Source organism: Notamacropus eugenii, chromosome 6 (assembly GCF_028372415.1).
Source record: "Notamacropus eugenii isolate mMacEug1 chromosome 6, mMacEug1.pri_v2, whole genome shotgun sequence".
Lineage (NCBI taxonomy): Eukaryota > Metazoa > Chordata > Mammalia > Diprotodontia > Macropodidae > Notamacropus > Notamacropus eugenii.
Genome location: NC_092877.1, coordinates 388920347 through 388939709, shown reverse-complemented (window position 1 = coordinate 388939709; position 19363 = coordinate 388920347). Strand labels below are relative to the sequence as shown.

The 19363-nt window shown below is 53.8% G+C and overlaps 1 protein-coding gene across 2 annotated transcripts in view; it reads left to right on the top strand.

Annotated features, from left to right (window-relative positions):
• Nucleotides 1–3244: 3244 nt before the first annotated feature.
• The window catches only part of WSCD1 (WSC domain containing 1), a 63783-nt gene continuing 47664 nt past the window's right edge, over nucleotides 3245–19363 (top strand). Inside the window, exons 1-3 of one of the 2 annotated variants that reach the window (XM_072619057.1) lie at nucleotides 3251–4727; nucleotides 17295–17409; nucleotides 19087–19271. In XM_072619057.1, coding sequence (XP_072475158.1) covers nucleotides 4283–4727; nucleotides 17295–17409; nucleotides 19087–19271 — 745 coding nt within the window. In that variant the 5' untranslated portion in view covers nucleotides 3251–4282. Of the gene's footprint in view, nucleotides 4728–17294; nucleotides 17410–19086; nucleotides 19272–19363 lie in introns of both variants that reach the window. The other variant, XM_072619058.1, reaches the window with a different exon arrangement.

The following is a 19363-nucleotide window of genomic DNA, read 5'->3' as shown; positions in this document are numbered from 1 at the left end:
TGTCCATGTGTGTGTATGTGGGTGTGTGTCTCTGTGTGTGTGTGTGCAACTCCTTCCTAAATCTGTCATGCGGGGCTCCTGATGTGCCCTGGATTTGGGAAGATCAAATTCCAAAGGGTTTTAAGGAAGAATAGATGGGATCCCATGAACTAAAAATCTATAGAAGTTACCTTGGATGGGGTGGGAAGCTCTCACAAATGAATATCTGAAGACAAGGAGGGAAATGTCTAATGTTGAGTGAAAATGGGTCTCAACAAAGAAAAGGATGAGGATGCACAGGGAACTCTAACTAATTTGTATTAAATATCCTCGCCCCACACACAAAGACAGGAACAGAAATGGAAGTAAGGTTAGGTTTAATTAATACAAAAACCATATAAAATACAAAACAAGGATTAATACAAAAGCATGACACAGAGTAGTTAACAGGAGGAATGTAATAGAAGGAGTTGCTCACCATTTACATCTATTTGCGCATGAGAGATTTGCCTCCTTTGGTAAGGACAAGGGGAAGTGAAGGAAGGCAGCCTTGAAGTAACATCCGACTTGGTCAGCAGTAACAGGAAGGTTCTTGGAGTCAAGAATCCCAACTGGACCTGGCATAAGGAGAGCCCCTCCTGCTGGCTGGGGATCTCAGGTCATTTCTCCCTCCACTGGGTCTAGGGATCAACTGGCATTCTTCTCGTTCCTTTTCCCTTTATGTAAACTCTCCTGCTGATGAAAATTTGAAATATTTTATTGATGCATCTCCTTTGGAATCACTGTCTGCTTCCCTGCCTCCCTCTCCCCTCCTCTGTGTTTCAGGCTGAAGTGGGGACGTTTCTCCTTCAGCTCAACCTTTCCCCCAAATCTCTATCTGAGCTAGCAGCATTCATCACACAAGGAGGACTGGGGACTACTAGTCAGCTTTTCTTTTATTTAAAGAGTAGCAAACCATGTAAAGACGAGAGTGAAAAAAGCAGAGGGAGGGGAGATGAGAGCCCAAATCAGGCTCTTTCCCCTGTGGGAAAGAGAGGGGTCGAGCTGGAGAAGGGCACCAGCAGCAGAGGAGGAGGATGAGGACGGAGGGTCTCCCCAGGCATTGATTAGTTCTTGGAAGTTCTTTTGGTCCCACTTCCCTCTGTCCAATACAGCAATGACTCCAGCAGCAGCCACTCCTGTCAAAGTCTCAGGAGGCTGGAGCAGATAACACATACCTGGAAACCTGGCATAATGCTCAGCTCTGACCTGTCTCATGGTGCCAAGATGGAGAAGGAATCACAAGCTATTGAATTCTCAAACCAATGCCTTTCAACTCCTATCTCCCCTAAATCCTCATAAAAGCATCCCAGAAGTCCAGCTTCAGAACATATCACTCACTGGTGGACCCTGACATCACTGTGAGGCAGCAACCCTTTAGAGAATATTGTGGTATGACTGGCAGGTTGTCCTGGGACCCATTAGCAAAATGAAGATCTTTGGGGACCGGAGCCAGGGTAGCTCTTCGTCTATAGTCCAGTGAAGGAAACAGACTTGCCAGGGAACTCTTCCATTATGAGTCCTTCTGCATGGTCCAGAAGGAGATACAATATTCAATCATCTTCCCCTGCCCTGAGCTGCCCAAATGACAGCTGTCAATTGTAGAGCCAGAAGGATATGGAAAGTCTCCTGAAGCTGTTGGATGACCCATTCCTAGAGTTGACCATTGACTCTACCTCCCTCATTTTACAGATGAGCAAACGGCCACCGAGAGACCAAGTGATCTGTCCAGAGTCACTCAGCTAGTAGGTATCTGGGGTGGGATCTGAACCCAGATCTCTCTGACCTTAAGTCCAGCTGTCTGTCCACCATTCCTCAGGTATTTCTCACTCACTCTGGAGCTTCCTCCTTACTTTAGACCATCCATTAGCCCCTGTAGCCTTCTTAATCTGGACCATACCTTCTCCATGACAGTCTCTTTTTCCCATTAGTGAACTCCAGAGGACTACATTTTGGGGAGGGACCTGGAATGCCAATGTCCACTCCCCTCCTGATTGCCCTTCTTCTGACTTTAAGGACTTGGCCACCATGGCCCCCAGGGAGGGGGTGAGGTGCCTCTCCCTCACCCACTTTCTGGTGGTATCTTTCCTATTAGATGCCTAGCACATAGCAGACACTTGATGGAAGCTGGTCGCTTGATTGCTTGTCTGGTGCTAACATCCTGTTTTGTTTGGGATGTGTCCTGTGACTTTGGGGAAGCCCTGTGGTCAGTGTCTACAGCCAGGTGACTTGCAGCAACAGGGCCCATACTATGTGAGGTGAAACTCCATAAGCCTTTGCTTTGGGCCAGACTTTGGGTTCCTGAAGGGGCCTCTGTCTGGTCTGAAAATGAACATGGGCCTTGTTGAAGACACCTGCTGCAGGCAGGCAGACAGAGCTGCCATCTCTATCTCCTTCTGAAACCTCTGCCCCAAGCTCCCTGTCCAGCCTTGGTCTAGCTGGTCCAGGGGGGCTGGGGCTCCCTTTGGTGTGGTTCTGAGGTCTCCGGAGAGGCTTGAGTGGGAGGGTGAGGGGATAGCTCTGTACCACTCTGAATGGAGGCTGTGTAGGGCAGCCTGGTTTGGTGTTCCACACAGGCTTTGAGTTCTCGTTCTGACACCTCATCATCTGACGTTTCTGGGACTCAGTTTCTTGTCCCTCTCACCCCCAGCGTTTTATTATTCCAGTACTGTGTGTGAAGTTATTTTTAACTGGTCCATCACCTAGTCTGACCTGCTTTCCCCCTTTTGGAGAGCTGAGGCCTGAGGTGTCACAGACTGACAGTCCCTGGATCAGGAACTGCTGAGGGAAGCTTTCCTTCCCCAGGGAATTCTGAAAACCACATTCATCCTCTCATCTTCCATCAGGAAGGCTAAGGTGGGCTAGTTGTAGTGGGCAGTGGTTGGGTCCTCCCAGCTAGTGGGGTTCCACAGGAGAGGACTGGAGAGCAGGAGCGCAGGGGCTTAGGAGTGTGTGTGTGTGTGTGTGTGTGTGTGTGTGTGTGTGTGTGTGTGTGTGTGTGTGTGTGTGACAGAGAGAGACAGAGACAGAGAGATAGAGACAGGGAGAGACAGAGAGAGACAGAGACAGAGAGAGATAGAAAGAGAGGAGAGAGAGTGAGATTCAGAGGAGAGAGAGAGAGAGAGAGAGAGAGAGAGAGAGGAGAGAGAAAAGAGGAAAGGAGAGAGAGACAGTGAGATTCAGAGGAGAGAGAGAGAGAGAGAAAGAGAGAGAGAGAGAGAGAAAGAGAGAGGACAGATGGAGCTCCCTGACGATGCTCTTGGCATGCTATTTCCAACGCTGATTGGAGATGACCCAGGTAGCTGTAGGCACGCTCCCCTTCCCTTCTTTCTCCCTCTCCTCGCTCCCTGACTCCCTCCCTCCCAGAACAGGATCTCTCTGCAGTTACAAGACAATTAGACCCCTCTAAGGAAGCACACGGTCACTCCAAATGTTTAACCGGAAAGTCCAGGGGAGCTGGGCAGGGGGCGGGGCGTCCCCCTCCCGCCTGCCTCTGGCTGTTCACATTTGCAGGCAGGCCAGGGGCTCCCACGTGAGGGGCACAGAGGAGCGATTGACCAGGAGGCTGGGGGCCCTCTGGCCTGGCCCCAGTTCTCATTAGTTACTGGCCGAAGGGTTAGTCACAGCTCACAGGATCTTTTCTTCCTGGGACAATCCCCCACCCTGTGCAGGGCAGCCTTCGTCACGGCTCAGCCAAGACGGAAGGCAGCTGAAGAGGCATGTGCCAGCCTTCCCAGAAGATGCCCGCCCGGGAGCGCAGCCTCTGCAGCCAGCGGGCGGCGCTCTGCCCCTCTCCCCACACATCCTCCTCATTTGAATACAGGTGCACGGCCCCTGTCCAGGCCTGGCCCCGCAGCTCCCCCGCCCCCTCCCCCACTTGCAGCCACTGAAGGAGGCGGGGACGGACCGAGCCCGTCTTGGCGGTTCGCTCCTTTCCTGCTTTGTGGCCAGTTACGTCCCAAGGGAAGCCGAGGCAAAACAGGTCCTTCGGAAGCCCCAGGCCCCCTCGAGGGGAGACTCTGCTCGACTCGCGGTGGGGCAGGGCCGCCTCCCGGGCCTTTGACTCTCTCTCTCTGCCCCTCCAGGATCTGGCTTGTGTGAGGGTCTGAGGATGGAGCCGTCCCGGAGGCTGCTCAGGAGGCGTCGGCAGCCACCAGGCTCCGGGGCTTATGGGGCCGGAGGTCTGACGGAGGCAGGCCCCCGATGATGGGATGAGCTCCAGCCCGCCGGGAATCGGAGTGCCGGCCCCCATCTCAGCGAGGGGATGGCCAAACCGTTCTTCAGCCTCCAGAAGCTTCTACGGCGCACTCAGTTCCTGCTGTTGGTGATCACGGCTGCCTATCTGATGGCTGGCAGCCTCCTGCTTCTGCAGCGGACCCGCCTGGCCATGATGCCCCAGGGGCCAAGGCCAGCCCCCAGCCCGCTACAGGCCCTGCCCGTGGCGGCCGTGGCCCTGGGGGTCGGCCTCCTGGACGGTGGCTCCAGCCCCCGAGAAGGCCACAAGCTACTCCCGGGCATGGACGTGCTTCGGCGGCCCCCCAGGGCTGAGCCGAGGCTCGGGCCCCGCTGGCTCATGGCCCGCAACTCCGAGCTCCGGCAGCTGAGGAGGCACAGATTCCATCACTTTGTGAGTGACCAGGAAGGAGCGAGGGCCCCAGGGCCCCAGGCTGGGGACCCCAAGGTCCTGAAAGAAGCCTCTGAGAGCCAAGGTAAGCCTGGTGGTTCTGCCTGGGCAGCCGCGTCTTGACACATGTTGGGGGGGGGGGAGTCCTCCCCTCTGCTCTCTGGCCACAGAGTATTATTGCCACCGGCCAGATTTGTGAGTGCTCATCCGAGGATATGGGACGGGGAGCCAGCCGGCCTCAGACACCATATGTTCACTTTGTGCTGGGCACCGAAGAGCAGGGCGCCTGGCACCGTGTTGGGGCTTGTTTCTCCAATTACAGTACAGGGCTAGGCATTTTTAGGGCTAAGCCTACTTCCTAAGCCTGAGATGGCCAGAAGGATCTTGGGCATTCTCCTCCAAACCCCTCAGACAGTTGAGGACTAGCAGGGTAGGTAGGGTCGCTGGCAGGGTGGTTCTGTTGTGCCCCATGTCAGCAACTCCCTTGGGGCCGTTGGCTTCTGTCCATCCTCGCAGCACCCTCAGCCCCAGGAGCTCCCTCAGCAGGGTCCCTGGCAGGCCCTGGAGATGGAGCAGTCCCTGTGGTCCAGTCTGAGCCTGGTTTGGGCCACAAAGAATAGAGCACTAGACTTGGAGACAGGAAGACCTGAATTCAAATCCAACCCCAAACATTTACTACTACTGTATGACCCTGGGCAAGTCACTTCACCATTTTGCCTCAATTTCCTCATCTGTAAAACTGGAGCTAATCATAGCAACTCTCTAAGAGGGTTGTCATGAAGGTCTAATGAGAGAACAATCGCACACGTTTAGCACAATGCCTGGTACACAGTAGGAGCTTACGGGTGCATGCATTCCCTCCCTTCTTGGCCAGCCTCCTTGCTGTGGCTACAGGAGATCCTGACTCTCAGATGGCTCTGTGACTGCCAAGGGCTAGTTGCCCCCTGCTCAGGACTCCTTTGTCTGAGCTTCTGGCTGTGGACCTATTACATGCAGGTGTCTGGGCCAGGTTCCAGAAAAGCCTGGGTTTTAGAGGACAGAGAACGGGGTGAATTTTCAGGGTCAGAGTGCAATGGGATGGACATTTTTATGCCGCTCAGCTCCCTCCTCTCAGGGTACCCCAACAGGTCCAGTCCCCAGAGTGAGAGTGAGGGTCTGCTCGGCCCCAAACTCACTTTGGGGCTGGGTGTAGGGGGCAGACCTCAGGATGACATGGGGATACTTGACCCAGAAGAGAAGGCAGGTGGGGGTAGACTGAGTGTGCTTCAGATCAGGCCTTGGGTCCTGTCCCTGTCCTTCCTGCCCTTTCCCCAGCAGTGCCTGGTACTTGGCTGGGCGTGATAGGGAGAGCTCCTAGGCTAAAGGGTCACCTCGTTCATGGAGCCACCGGGTACCAAGCCCAGGACTCACTGGGACCGTGCTGCTGCTCTGGGTGCCTTGTGGTCTGGCCTTGTTTACCGCTGGGTCAGTACTGTGGTCTGAATCTTCTCTTTCACTCTGACTTATGGCAAGTGATTAGGGTTAGCGGCATGGCGGGCAAGGAGGGAGGGGGTGACTGCTGCCAGGGCCTGGTATGAGGCTGGAGGGCATGAGGCAGTTCTCCCTGCTCCAGTCAGGCTGCATAGGCTTTCTGGAGCAGATGGCAGCATTCTGGAGCCCAGACCTCTGGGTGTGAGGCTGTTGTCTGGGTCCTGGCCCTTGGGGGAGGGAGCAGAGCTCACCCTGCTCTAACACACTGGTCTTGGTAGACAACTGCATTCTGAGGACTTCTGGGTATGAGGCTTATGGAGGGAGGCTGTTGTCTGGGTCCTAGTCGAGACCAGGGAACTGAGTTTGCTCAGGTGAGGCTGACAGCACTCTGGGGATCCTCTGGCTGTCTCTACCACTGCTGTCCCCACGTCATCCATTGTAGCTTTCCAGATCTTTTCTCTCTAAGGTAGGTCAGGGAGGGGCAACCTCAGCCTGGGAATGGTCTTCCTGTGCTCACTCCATGAGAGAGGCATGTCTGGAGCAGGGGCCTCTTGGGAAAGGAATTTACATCTCATTTTTCATACTTTACTTTGGAGTTAGAAAAAAAATGAAGCTGGCTGAGCCTGAGACCCTGTGCAGCCACTGAGGAGCTAGGTTTATTCCCAGGGATCTTAGGTTCAAAAGGCATCTGTCCCTGGACTGCCAGACACTGTCAGAGAGGATGAAAGGGGTCCTGGAGGTCTCTTTCAGAGGGTGTGAGCATTTTGCGGAAGGGGCCTGAGATACCTGGACCTTCCCTTGGCCTCAGCCCAGGTCTGCCAATAAGCCCTGGAGAGTGGCCAGGGTAGGGAGGGGAAGGCCTCTTCCAGCCAGGGTGAGGGTCTTTGGATCGGCTGTCTGCCCTTAGCAAGTGCCAGAGTCCTGCTCTGGGCCTTAACCTTATTCCAGTACAGTAGTTGTTGTTTAGTTGTTTTGGGCTCTCTGTGAATCCATTGGTTTTCTTGGCAAAGATATTAGAATGGTTTTCCATTTCCTTCTCCAGAATTTTTTTATAGATGAGGAAATTGAGGCAATTGACGGTGAAGTGACTTGCCCAGGGTCATGCAACTAGTAAGTGTGTGAGGCTGGATTTGAACTTAGGAAGATGAGTAAGGTTCCAAGCCCTAAATCCTCAATTTTCCAGGCCAGCCTTTACTCCTACTGAGATCCTGGCCTCCTCCTCTCCTTCTGCCTGACACCAGATCGTGGTGGACATCTGTCCCCCTCTTTTGAGCTGCCCTTGGTCTGTGTCCTGCACATGCCCCTCTCCATTCCCCCACTCCCTTCCTCATCATGGAACATGCTTTTTTTCTTTCTTCAGTCGAGTGACTGAGAGCTGCCCACCCCTGCAAGGATGACTTTTTTTCCTTAGAGAATTTTGGTCCTTGAGACCCTTCCTGTCCTAGGCTCCCCAAATCTATACCATTGGTGGTATCTGTCAGGGTTGGTCACGTCTGGTATGGGGCATGGAGCAGTTATGAAAGGAAGGGAGGAAGGAAAGAGAAGGGAGTGAGGGAGGGAAGAAGAAAGGGAGGGAGGGAAGGAGGGCAAACACATGGAAAATTCCCACAAACCTTGAAACGCCATGTAAAGATGAGCTGCTGCTGCCGCTAGAGTCCCCATCATGGCCACCACCAGTAGGGCCGCCACTAGGAGTGGGGGCTCGGGTCTGGTCCAGAGCAGCAATGCCCTGGCATCACTGAGCTCATGAATGCTCTGGCCAGGGGGATTGGGGCAGGAGCGCCCTCAGAAGGGTCCCCAACCATCCCAGAAGCACTTCCTGTGCGCTCAGGGTTAGGGATTCAGAAATGAAGCTCTCAGGGAGCGTCCAGCCCAATGGAGCAGACAACATGCAAACAACTGTGTACGTACAGATGGAGGGAAGGGAAACAAAGACACATTTATTAAATCCCTGCTGTGTTCCAGGAATTGTGTTAAGAGCTTTACAAAAATTAGCTCATTTTATAGAATAGTAACATAGAGGATGGGCAACTAGGGTGTTCCATAGTGCATGGGACACCAGGCCTAGAGTAAGGAAGACCTGAGTTCAAATCCGGCCTCAAACACTTACTAGCTATGTGACCCCTGGGCAAGTCACTTAACCCTGTTTACCTCAGTTTCCTCATCTGTAAAAATAAGCTGGAGAAGGAAATGCCAAATCGCTCCAATATCTTTGCCAAGAGAACCCCAAATGAGGTCACAGAGAATCGGATGTGACTGAAGTGACTGAACAACAACATGGAGGATAAATCAGAAATCACCTCAAAAAGAAGTCACTCACATTGAGAAAGACAGAGGAAGACTTCTTTCCGAGGTGAGAAATTCGATCTGAGACTGGGAGAGAGCCAGGAAAGCCAGGAGGTAGAGGTGAGGAGGGAAGAGCCCGGAGAGCCAGGAGACAGGGTCTGGGTGAGGGAACTTCTGGGAGGCCAGTGTTCCTGGATGGAAGAGAATATGGGGGGTGGGGAGAAAGGGCTAAAAAAACTGGAAAGGAGGGAGGAGGCAGGATATAAAGGACACTGAATGGAGGTCATAGAGAGCCATGGAGTGGGGAGGGGTTACATGGTTGGCCTTGTGTTTTAGGAAAATCCCTTTAGTGGCTGAATGGAGTGTGGATTGGAGTGGTGAGAGACTGAGGCAGATGCCGCCCCCTCCCAGCTACTGCAATGGTCTAGGTGTGAGGTGAGGAGGGTCTACATCAGGGCAGGACCAGGGTCAGAGGAGAGGACGGGGGCATATTGGAGAAATGTTGTGAAGGCAGAAGTGACAGATCTTGACAAAAGGTGGATATGGGTGGAGAGGGGACAGATAGCAAGAAGAGCTCCTGTGACATACAGGTTGACTCTACACTTTTCAGGAATGGGGAAGTTAGGAAGCAGGAAGTACAGTGAGGTTTTTGCAGTGTTGGATCTGAGATGCCCAGTAGACAGTTGGGGATGCCTTACTGGCAGTCAGGAGAGATGTCAGCGCTGGAATTATCTGCTCAGCAATGATCGAGAACCCAAGGGAACAGATGCCATCTCCAAGTGAGACCTTGTAGGAGGAGGAGAGGAGGGTCTGGACTACTCAATGTCTAAGTAGGGTCCTTTCTCCCAGAAGCTGCTCCAGATGCCCCAGGGGGATGCCCCATCCCCCTGCCCCGGCCCCAAGCTATATCCTCATGAGGACATGAGTCCCTTCCTGTTCTGGGGTTCCCTTGGGTCCTCCTGGGTAACATGATACCTCTGAGGTCCCTTCCAAGTCTGGCCATGGTCTGCCGATCTCATCCAACCAAGCTCAGACCTCTGCTGTAGGAGCTGGGGGAGGATGAAACAAGCTAGGACTTCCTCCTGGACTGGACTGGGCAGCTGAAGTATCCTCCCCTTGCCTCAGGGCATCTCTCTGACCTCCTACATGCCTGGGGACAGCAAGGGAGAGAACAGGGTCAGGCTCCGCTTCAGGACAGAGCCAGGGACTCTCTGGAGCCCTCTACAACAACCCAGGTGAGGACAGGGTGGTGGGAGAGGTACCTGGCCAATGGAAGGGCTCTCTCAACACTGGAGGGCACGAAGCCATGTTCCTAATTCAGTCCACTACAACCCAATTCCACAGACATTTAGTATCTTGTGTGTGCAAGTCCCTCCAAGCCCTCCCTTTACCTTCTGCTAGGGAATGAGTAAATACAGGAAAACTTGAGAAGAGGTTCAGGAGCTGGAGCTTATAGCAGGAAGAGAGGAGGGGGGTCGGGAAAAAAGGCCTGTGGAGATGTAAGAGGTTTGGTCTCCTTGGCCATGAAGGGGCCAGGAGGCATGAGGAGTCCGAAAAGGTCATCAAAGGCCCGGGATGCTGGGCTTCTAATGCCAGGCCAAAGCAGGAGAGAAGGAGGCTTAGCTGCCAGACTAGGACTCTATTCTGGGAGAGCTGCGGGCTCTGGGTCCCCTGCAGGCCCCGGGCTTCTAGGCTGCTCAGGATCATTAGAGAGAAGAATCCCTCAGACAAGATGATGCAGAAAGAGACAAGAGAAGGCCCAGAATCCCCTGTGAGGGGAGCTGGCCAGGGCTCTCACCCCCGGGGATGGCATGGGATGATGGCACGGGCCGGCTCCCCAAGCAGGGTCAGCGCATCTGAAGGAAGGGGTTTCCGGGGCTGTCCCTGGGACACACAGCCTGACCCCAGCACTGGCTCAGCTTGGATCTCGGGACTCGTCGGCCAAGACTTCAAGACTGCTCCGGACGAGTAGGGCGCACCAGGATTTGGAATTGAGGTTAGCGTTTCATGGCAGCTGCCCAGCATCCAGGGTTGGAAAGTGCTATACAAATAGTACCTCAGTGGATCCTCACCACAGCTCTGGGAGGGAGGTGCATTTCACAGATGAGGAAATTGAGACAGAATCCTGGGGAAGGCGCACTCCTATGCACTCTGGGAGGCCTGGGAAAGGCGTCTAGAGCAGGTGAGATTTTAGCTGAGGCTTGGAAGGAACCAGGGATGAGGTCAGCAGCCAACCTGCAGAGTAAAGAAGAAAGGGAGCCGAGCGTGTAGCCAGCCCTGAAAGGGAGGAGAAGTGTTGGATGAAGGATGGAATGGGGTGGGCGGGGCGGAGAGTGGGGGCTGTCGAATCATTCAGCCAATCAGAAGGCGCGTGTAAGCACTCGGCATATGCCAGACAAAAGAAAGGCAGAACCCTTTAAGAAGAACAGAAAGGGAGACTGAGGCTTAGTGAGAGGTGTGCAGGGGGAGAGTTGGCCTCGGTGAGGAGCAGGGCCTCCCTCTCCCTGTGATTCAGGGGAGAAGGAGGCGATGGTGTGGCATACGCGTCCAAGGGGTGGGAGAGGAGGGAGCGCTGGGGGAATCGCCTCCAGTCGGTCAGAGAAAGGAAAGCGGAGAGAATTGAGGCTAGGGGCCACGAGAGGGTTAGGGAGAGATGAATGGGTTTGAAGAAGGCGGGGCCTGAGTGGGAAGGTGTAGCCGCATTGCCAGCCATCCTGAAGACTTGAATTCTTAGCTGGCTCCAGGGTTTTCTTTGGCTTCATTCAGCAGGCAAAGCAGCAGATGGTGGGAGGGGTCCGAGGCTGGGACTCGGCAGGGATTCGAGAGAAGAAGACAGTGTAGAATGGCCCTGGTTCTCCAAGGGGTCCAGATGGAGAAGGGAGGAGATTGTACCTAGTGCCAGGGAGGACCTGGGAGGGCACCGAGAGCCGGGGAAGGGGGTGAGGTTACAAGGCAGAGGGAAAGGAGGGGTGACCCTGGGCTGGGGGCAGATCAGGGAATTTCAGAGTTCATGGAGGTGAGGGATTGGCAAGCTCAAGGGTACCTCCGTCTTTGCAGGTGGCAGGGGTGCATAGGGAAGGGGTCATGGGAAGGTAGAGTGTTTTGGGGATATCTGTATGTGTGTCGCCATCTTCTCCTGAGAGCACAGGAGTTGGGGACGGGAGCTGGACCATGAACTGGTACTGACCTCAAGGGAGAAGAAAAGGGATGTCCCAGAGATCTGAGGACAACACCTGCCAGCATGTTGTTTGGGTAATGGCTACAGAGGAAGTCACTGAATGGTGGTGCTAGAGAGAGAATCTGTAGGTGGCCTGGAAAAGGAGTATTCTGACTGCCCTCTCCCCACGACCAGCCACCAGGGAGGGGAATGAAAGGGCAGTCCATGCTGGAAAGGCAGGCCAGGGAGCCTGGGCCCTGGGAGGCTCTCTGCCCAAAGCTGCACAGCCCACATGACTCACAGTAGTGAGTGGAGACTGAGCTGAGGTTTGTGGCTCAGTCCCTCACTGCTCCTCCTCTTGTCACTCCAGGGGGCTTGGTACCATCCATCCTCCCCTCTCCCTCCTCCCATCTAGGAAGCTAGGGAGGTCTGATGCACTTGACCTTTATATGCTCTAGTCCCAGAATGCAGCTGCCCTCAGCAAACATCAGGACTCACCTTCCAGCACTCTGTGCCAACTCATACCCATCACCAGCTCCTTCCGGGAGGAGGGTACTTGCTGGGATCAGCCATTTTCCTGGCCTTCTTGGTGACCACTGCAAATCCATCCCCACCTCCTACCCATCCCCAAGTTTGTAACTTCCCTCCTTCCTACTTTCATATATATGCACACACATACAGGATACATGTGTGACCACGGAGAGTCAGTTAGCCTGAGTGCATGCTCTCAAATTGAGGACCCTTTTAACCTATATTCATAGATGTTTAGATACAAATGATACGGGGATGCTCCCAGGGGAGATCCTGGGGAAGGTCAAAACAGGCTAAAATTCTGAGATTTTCCAGGGAAACTGTAGGGAGGGACCTGAGCCATGACAAGAGGTGAGTGGTTCCTATCTGTGTGAGTCTGGAGCTCACGTGGGCTAGCAGATGAAAGCACTGGGTACCATCTGCCACCATGGAGCATCTTTGAGCTTGGAGCCCTCCCTGGACAGGACGACCAGGGCATAAGGCTACATGTGCAGGAGGCTCAAATTGGGAGCATCTTTCCAGGAGCACCCTTTCTAGATCTCTGCTCCTCCTCCCCCCTTTCCTAGCTTTTCTGTTCCTCCTCCCCACCCCACCCCTCTCTTTTTCTGACTATTGTCAGCAGAGGAAATCATGATTCCTGCCTTTGCAGACCATGAGGGCTGTTCCCCTGGTCCTAGCCCTGACCTAGCGACCTCAATCCTAGTGAATTATTTTCCTAGTAAATCAAGGTCACCAGCCAGAAGAATAGTCCTTGAGGGTCAGAGGTGAGTGGTGACCAAGGTGGGATCAGAATGGAGGCCATATGACCAGATCCAAGAGACCTGCCAGAGGTGACATTCTCTGTCAGAGGGAGAAGCTCCATCCGGGATTTCTCAATGGGTGTTACTCAGTTTTTTGTGAGTGTAGGGACTTTTTCTGCCTGGATACTGGTAACTGGATTCATCTGTGGCAGTTAATAATTACCAGCTAGCATTTATATATTTGTGTATGTGCAGGGCACTGTGCCTTTGAGTGCTTTACAATTATCATCTCATTTGATCCTTACGACGACTCTGGGAGGGGAGTGCTGTTATCCTCATTTTACAGATGAACAAACTGAGACAAACCAAGAAGTGATTTGCCCAAGATCAGCTAGTGAGCATCTGAGGTTGGATTTGAACTCAGGTCTAATGCTGTAACCACTGTGCAACCAAGGTGGTGTAGGATCCTATCCCAAGCCCCTACTGGCCATGTGGCCTCCCTCACCCTCCATTTCCTCACATGCCTAATGCGCATAATAACAGCAGATATGTCAGAGGCAGTTCTTTGGTCAAACCAAGCCAGTTTCTTCTGTGCCATCCAGCACATCATCTCAGACGCTCATACTTTGGTGGCATCCCCACACCCGCTAGTCACCTGTCCCCATGACCATAGGGAGCTGGCAAGCATGGCCCGACTCTGCTCTCAGGAAAGGTCAGCCTGCTTGGCTGACCCTGGGGTATGTGAGAAGGGGAAATGGGGGTCTTCCTCCCATGAGGCTATGGGCCTGAAGCCAGGGAGGCCATTTCTCCCAGGAGAACTTTTAGACTCCTGGCAGCTGGTGCAGTAAACCTTGAAAACCAGAGGCTTTGGTGCTGCCTGGGTCAGACCATGCCCTCACCAACTATTCCTACCATGAGACGGTCATGTCAAGGTGGGCCTAGGTCAGTAGTGTTAGGGGGACAGTCCCATTTCTGCTGGGTCACAGAGGAGACAAGGGGAGCTAGTCAGAGCAAGAGAGCTCATGATCAGATCCCTGCCTTCTGAAGGGCTCAGCCGAAGAAGGGGCCTGGAGGAGGTTTTGCTGCAGGTGGAGGCAGAAAGGTAAGGGCTGCCTACTGAGACATTCAAGGCCCATTTTCTGTTGGAAGTTTGTGGGAGTAAGCCACAGCCCGCAGGGCCTCCCAGGCAGAAAGATGCCCCGGTGAAGCAAGAAGGGGGCTAAGCAGGGGACCACAGACAAAGCTGGTGTTTCTCTGGGTCCTGGGCAGCACACCATCTTCCTGAAAGGGAAGACTCTGCCGAGGAGCAAGGCTCGAGGAGGCGTCTTCATCATGGCCGGTTTCATTATACCCTGGAAGGTGGCCAAGATGGGATCGTCAGTAAAGCAGGAACTTCCCCGTGGAGGTTTATTTTCTATTGACAGTCATTTTCAGTGACACACCAATGTTTCTGAAACTGAGTGAATGCTTTTGTCACCACGTGGCCATCCAGACGTTCCAGGAGCAGAGGCAGCGTCGCCCACGGTCATCTGTGTGGAGGGCGCATCTCCTAGTGTCCCCCGTCAGCGTCCTTCAGGTGTCCAACTCCTGTGTCTAAAGTCGTCAGGAGGTCCTTAAGCCCTTAGTAATCGCCTGACTGGGGGCCGCCCCTACCTCATTAGCAGACGTTACATCTCCTGGTGAAAATGGGCCAAGATCCGCCAGAGCTCGCCCCATTCGGAAGGAATTTCAAGGTGAGGACTTCAGCATGCCAGAGCCAGACTGTGCCTCCGAGGCCCCCAAGTTCAAGTGATGGTCGGTGACCAAGAAGCCCAACTGTGAGCACACAGTGGAGTTATTAAAAGGCGGCTCCTGAGGGCATCTGCCAAGATCGGGCTCTCGCGTGGCTGAGTCCTCTGACATCACCTGCCCCTCCCCCTCTGCTCCTGGCCCACTTGCCGGGTCTGGCTGCCCTCACACGACCACAGGACTGAGGATCGGACTCTCTGCTGTTTTCATCCTGAGGATCTCCACCAACCAAAATTCCAGTCTCCCGATTCTGCCCCTTATGGCTTATCAGAACTAGTCACATCTCGGCTCCAAGTGACAGCCCTTCAGCTATTGGCCTCAGGGCTCCTTCTTCCCATTCATCCCCGCCCCCAACCTCTGCATGTCTTCTGATGGTCCCTACTGGGCACAAACCAGAGGCTCGTCACCGGCCTGTCTGCCCTACTCAGGACTTGACTGAGCTTATCTTTCGTTGTCTCTCCAGACACGGCGCTCCCCGGATGTGACCTAGTTCTACAGGCATAAACGAACCTTACTCCTAGACTATAGGATTCTCTTTATGTAGCCTCAGCTTGCACCCATTTTCCTGGCTGTTGTGCCGACAATGACACACCTAGACCGCTTTTAAGATCAACCGATCAGCATTTCTTAAGCACCTGCGTGCCAGGCACTGTGCTAAGTCCTGAGGAGGCCACCCTGCCCTCGAGGAGCTCCTAGTCTAAAGGGGGAGACGCTGAACAAACAGGACCTGCTGTGTCCCCCGTCTTGTGTTTGGTGAAGTCCGTCCTGGAAGCTATCGAAGGCTTTCCCTTTCTTCCAGTAACACTGGGGTCTGACTCGATTCCAGCTCTGGGAGGGATCTCTTTGCCGCCGTATTCTTCCCCAGATCTTAGTCACCCACACAGTTCACACGCGTGCGATTTTTGCTGGTGGTTGTCGGGGGGCACTCGGTGGTGAGACAGCGAAGATCTAGCGGCTCCCTCGGCCCCCTGCTCCCTCTAACCCTAAATGCGCCTTTGTTAGCCTAAGGTTGGTTTGTGTGGATTATTCCATCGGATTCTGTGTCTACTCCTCATGTTCTTAGGAAAACTCCCTTTGTCTTGTTCTCCACTGCGTTTCCTGATGGCTCCCGAGGAGAGTCGGAAGAAATGTTTAATTAAAGCAATAAGAACATCCCAACGTGCAAGGATCAGTGCGGGGCAGCGCTGAGTCTCATTCATCCCTTCTGACCAACCCAAAGTTTAAGCTTCCCAAGCCCCTCAGAGTGGACAAGAGGAAAGAAGGTTGCCACAGCTCGCCCTGTCCCTGCTGAACACTCGACTTCTGTCCAGTCTGGGTGTCCCAAGACCTCAGTTCCTCCGAGGTCCGCCGATCTGCTCCCACTATCACCCACTAAAACTCATGGGCCTTCCAGATGCTTCCATAAACATCTCTCCAACAATGCAAATGCTCCCTCCAGCCAATCTATCTTATCTATGTGGGACCCTCTCAACAGGCAAAATGTTTGCTTCCTAAAGGAACCATTTATTTTAGAAGCAAACGTTTCCAGCATTTGCAGCTCACTGGATTTCCTTTTTGTGCTGTTAAGACAGCTAAATGTTTGCAAATATTTCCTGCCTTTCCTTTCCATGAACAGAAGTCATCCTGTTGGAAATATTTGCATTGGCCAAGCTTCCCAGTAGATACATGGCTGCAGTTTCAGGGACAGAAATATGCATTAATGGAATCCAAAAGATGTGAACAGTGATGCAGTGAGCAATTTTCGGCTTTATTTCCAAACTCCTCTAACTCTAAACAATAAGAAATGGGTCATAGATATCAAAATTAGCATTTCATCTAGAAGACAAAAAACAATTTCTCATCAAGGTCATCTATTCCATTGTCCTTTCCCCTAAAGGACTTAAAAATTCAGAGGAGCATTTTGAGTAAATTGGGGCATGATGCCCCACACAACCCCTGGGGCTCCCCGGGTGCTTTCCAGGAGTGCTCCCTCCTTCAGTGACACAATATCAGCTTCAGGACAAAAGATGCCAACCTCCTGGGCACTGCCTGCTCTCACATTCCAGTGGAAATCATTCGAATGACTTCAGAAACATCCACCATTGGGGTGAATCCTCTGCAGAAGGTGCCTCAGATCTCCTTGGCATCCTGAAAGGGGGCCACACATGTTCTCTGGGTTCTGTAATCACATGTTTGCAAATCACCAGGGACAATTCCTGCAAACCTCTGAGATGTTGGTGACATTTAAGGTCTGACTGAGGGATGCAGTCCTATGCTGGGGTAGGCAAAGCCTGAGCCCAGCCTGATTAGAAGCTAAGGATTCTGGGGACAGGTGCCTGGCTAGTCACTGACTTGGCTGGAGGACAAAGTATGTGCTGACGTCAGGGGCCCAAGGTGAAGGCTCTCCCACACAATGGGCTCCCTACCTCTCAAGCCTAGAAAAATGCAGAGAGGGCCAGCCCTTCACTTCACTCAAAGCCAGACAGACACCTGAGTGGGGCTATGAGAAGGGGGGGTAAGGAGGCAATCATCCAGAGAAAACCATCAACACCAGGAGACACCTCTCCTGCCATCCCATTCCCCTCCCCATGGTCTCTCCTGCTTTCCCCCATGCCTACTGGGAGCAGAGCAGACTCTCCCCAGGTAAGGCCCCCCACCCCCTCCAAGGGGCCTCTCCCTCATCTCTCTTCCATCCTCACAGGCTCCTACATGGGCTGCTTCATTGACAGTGTCCAGGACAGGACTCTGAAGGGAGCTGTGTTTTATGATCTGAGGAAGATGACAGTGGCGCACTGCCAGGAAGCCTGTGCTGAGCGGTGAGCATCATGGGGGTAGGGAGTATAGGAGGGGAGGGGGAAGAAGGTGGGGGTTCCCAGAGAGAGGTGCAGGAAGCAGGAGGCACCCATCTCCACTTTGGCTCCTCCCTCCCCTGCCCACCTCTCCTAGGGTCACCAGGCTGGAAAAGGGCCCCATGGGGATGGCCTGGAGGAAGGGGGATGGTCATCATGGAGAAGAGAAGGCTCTGGGGGAGCAGAGAACAAGGGATCAGCAGAGTGAGCCAGGTGCCAAAGTATAAGGGAGTGGGGCAAGTGTGGAGAGAGAGCAGGAGCTAAGGGCCCTTGCCCCTATCCTTGGGGCTCATCCTTTAAAGACTGGCTGACTGCTTCCCAAGTGGGATCCCAAGGCCCCAAAGGTCCTGGGTAGCTCTGAGAGACCCCTGTAGGGTGAGAAAGCATCACTCAGAGAAACTGGAGCCCATGTTTGTGACAAATTTAGCTCATCAAGATGGTGCAATCTATTCTTCTGGGGCCACAGAGATTCAAAGTTGGACACTGGACACTTCTGCTAAGCCCCACTCATGCAATGAGTCAACCATGCCTCCATCCACCTTTACCTGCGGCCTGACAGAGAGGGGAATCTCACCCAATCTTGGATTGCTCTGGGGTCTGAAGGTCTTAGTGACCCACAAGCTCACTGAGAGTCATGTCCATAGTATGGTATGTTAGTCAAAGGCATCAGGGCTGCATTGAGCCAGAGAATGTTCAGGACTGGGAGGTGGAAGCAGCCTTCTGCACGCTGCCCTCCAGGTCACAGCTGGAATAGGGCATTCTGGGCCCCTCATTTTAGGGAGGACACAGAGAAACTGGGCAGCATCCAGAAGGGGCGACCAGGATGATGCTGGAGGAGAACTAGCTTGTGACAGAGGGGAGGGACAAAAACCAAGGGTGGGCACCCCCAGGAAATGGCCAGCCAGCCCTCATCAGGCCTCTCTTGTTTATATTCAAGCCTCACATGAGTTAGACTCTTCTATGAGGCTTGGGGGACATGCCTGCCCAGGGCCTTCCTCTGCAGGGTCTTTGCAGTCTCCTGGAAATGACCCAGGGCTCTCCTTCTGATTCCTGGGTTACTTCCAGGCTGTTTCATCTACCAAGCTCCAGACTGGACTCTCATCCTTAGAATGCAGTGGCCTGGGGAGGTGCATGGGGGTATGGGAAGGAGATTCTGGAGATCTATCCTAGGGTCCCCCACTCCTTGTCAGGTTCAGAACTTCCTGGACATGAGAACCTGAGGCCCCAACCCTGCCCATGCAAGGCTCCATCCCCATATAAGAGGGCATTATGCAACTTCTGCTGGGAGAACTCCAGTAAGCCCCCCACCTGAGGTTGCCATCCTACTCTGGGACAGATCTTCCTTCTCTCCAGACTAAGTCTTCCCCCCACCCCACCTCTGCACTGCACCTGGCAGCCCTGAACTTCCTCAACCCAATCCCAGAACCTTCCCAGGAAGTCCCCCTGTGAGCATCTGAGCAAGAACACTTTTCCTGGCATGAACTGGTCTGAGCTCTGGGCAGCCCTGCCCCTGCCAGCTTCTTGGTGGATCAATCTGCCCAGTGAGGGACAATTGGGCCCAGGTCCCGCCATGCTAGGCCAGTCCGGTTGCCCTTCTCTGTGTGGGCCTGAGCCCCACCTGACCTGGGCCTGTCTGTTCCCCAGGTCCTACATCTATGCTGGCCTCCAGTATGGTGCAGAGTGCTACTGCGGGAACAGGTTGCCCAAGAAGAGCTCCAAGGAAGAGGAATGCAATCGCGAATGTCGAGGGAAGAAGGGCTCTATCTGTGGGGGGCTCAACCGGCTCTCTGTCTACCATGTTGGGGGGCTCTCACTCAGTTCCACCAAACGTAAGTGCTGCTGGTGGCCCAGGATGCCCATGTGAGGCTGGAGACCCCAGGGGGAGAGGGAGCTGAGGGGGCACCAGGTCCTGCCTCTGGTG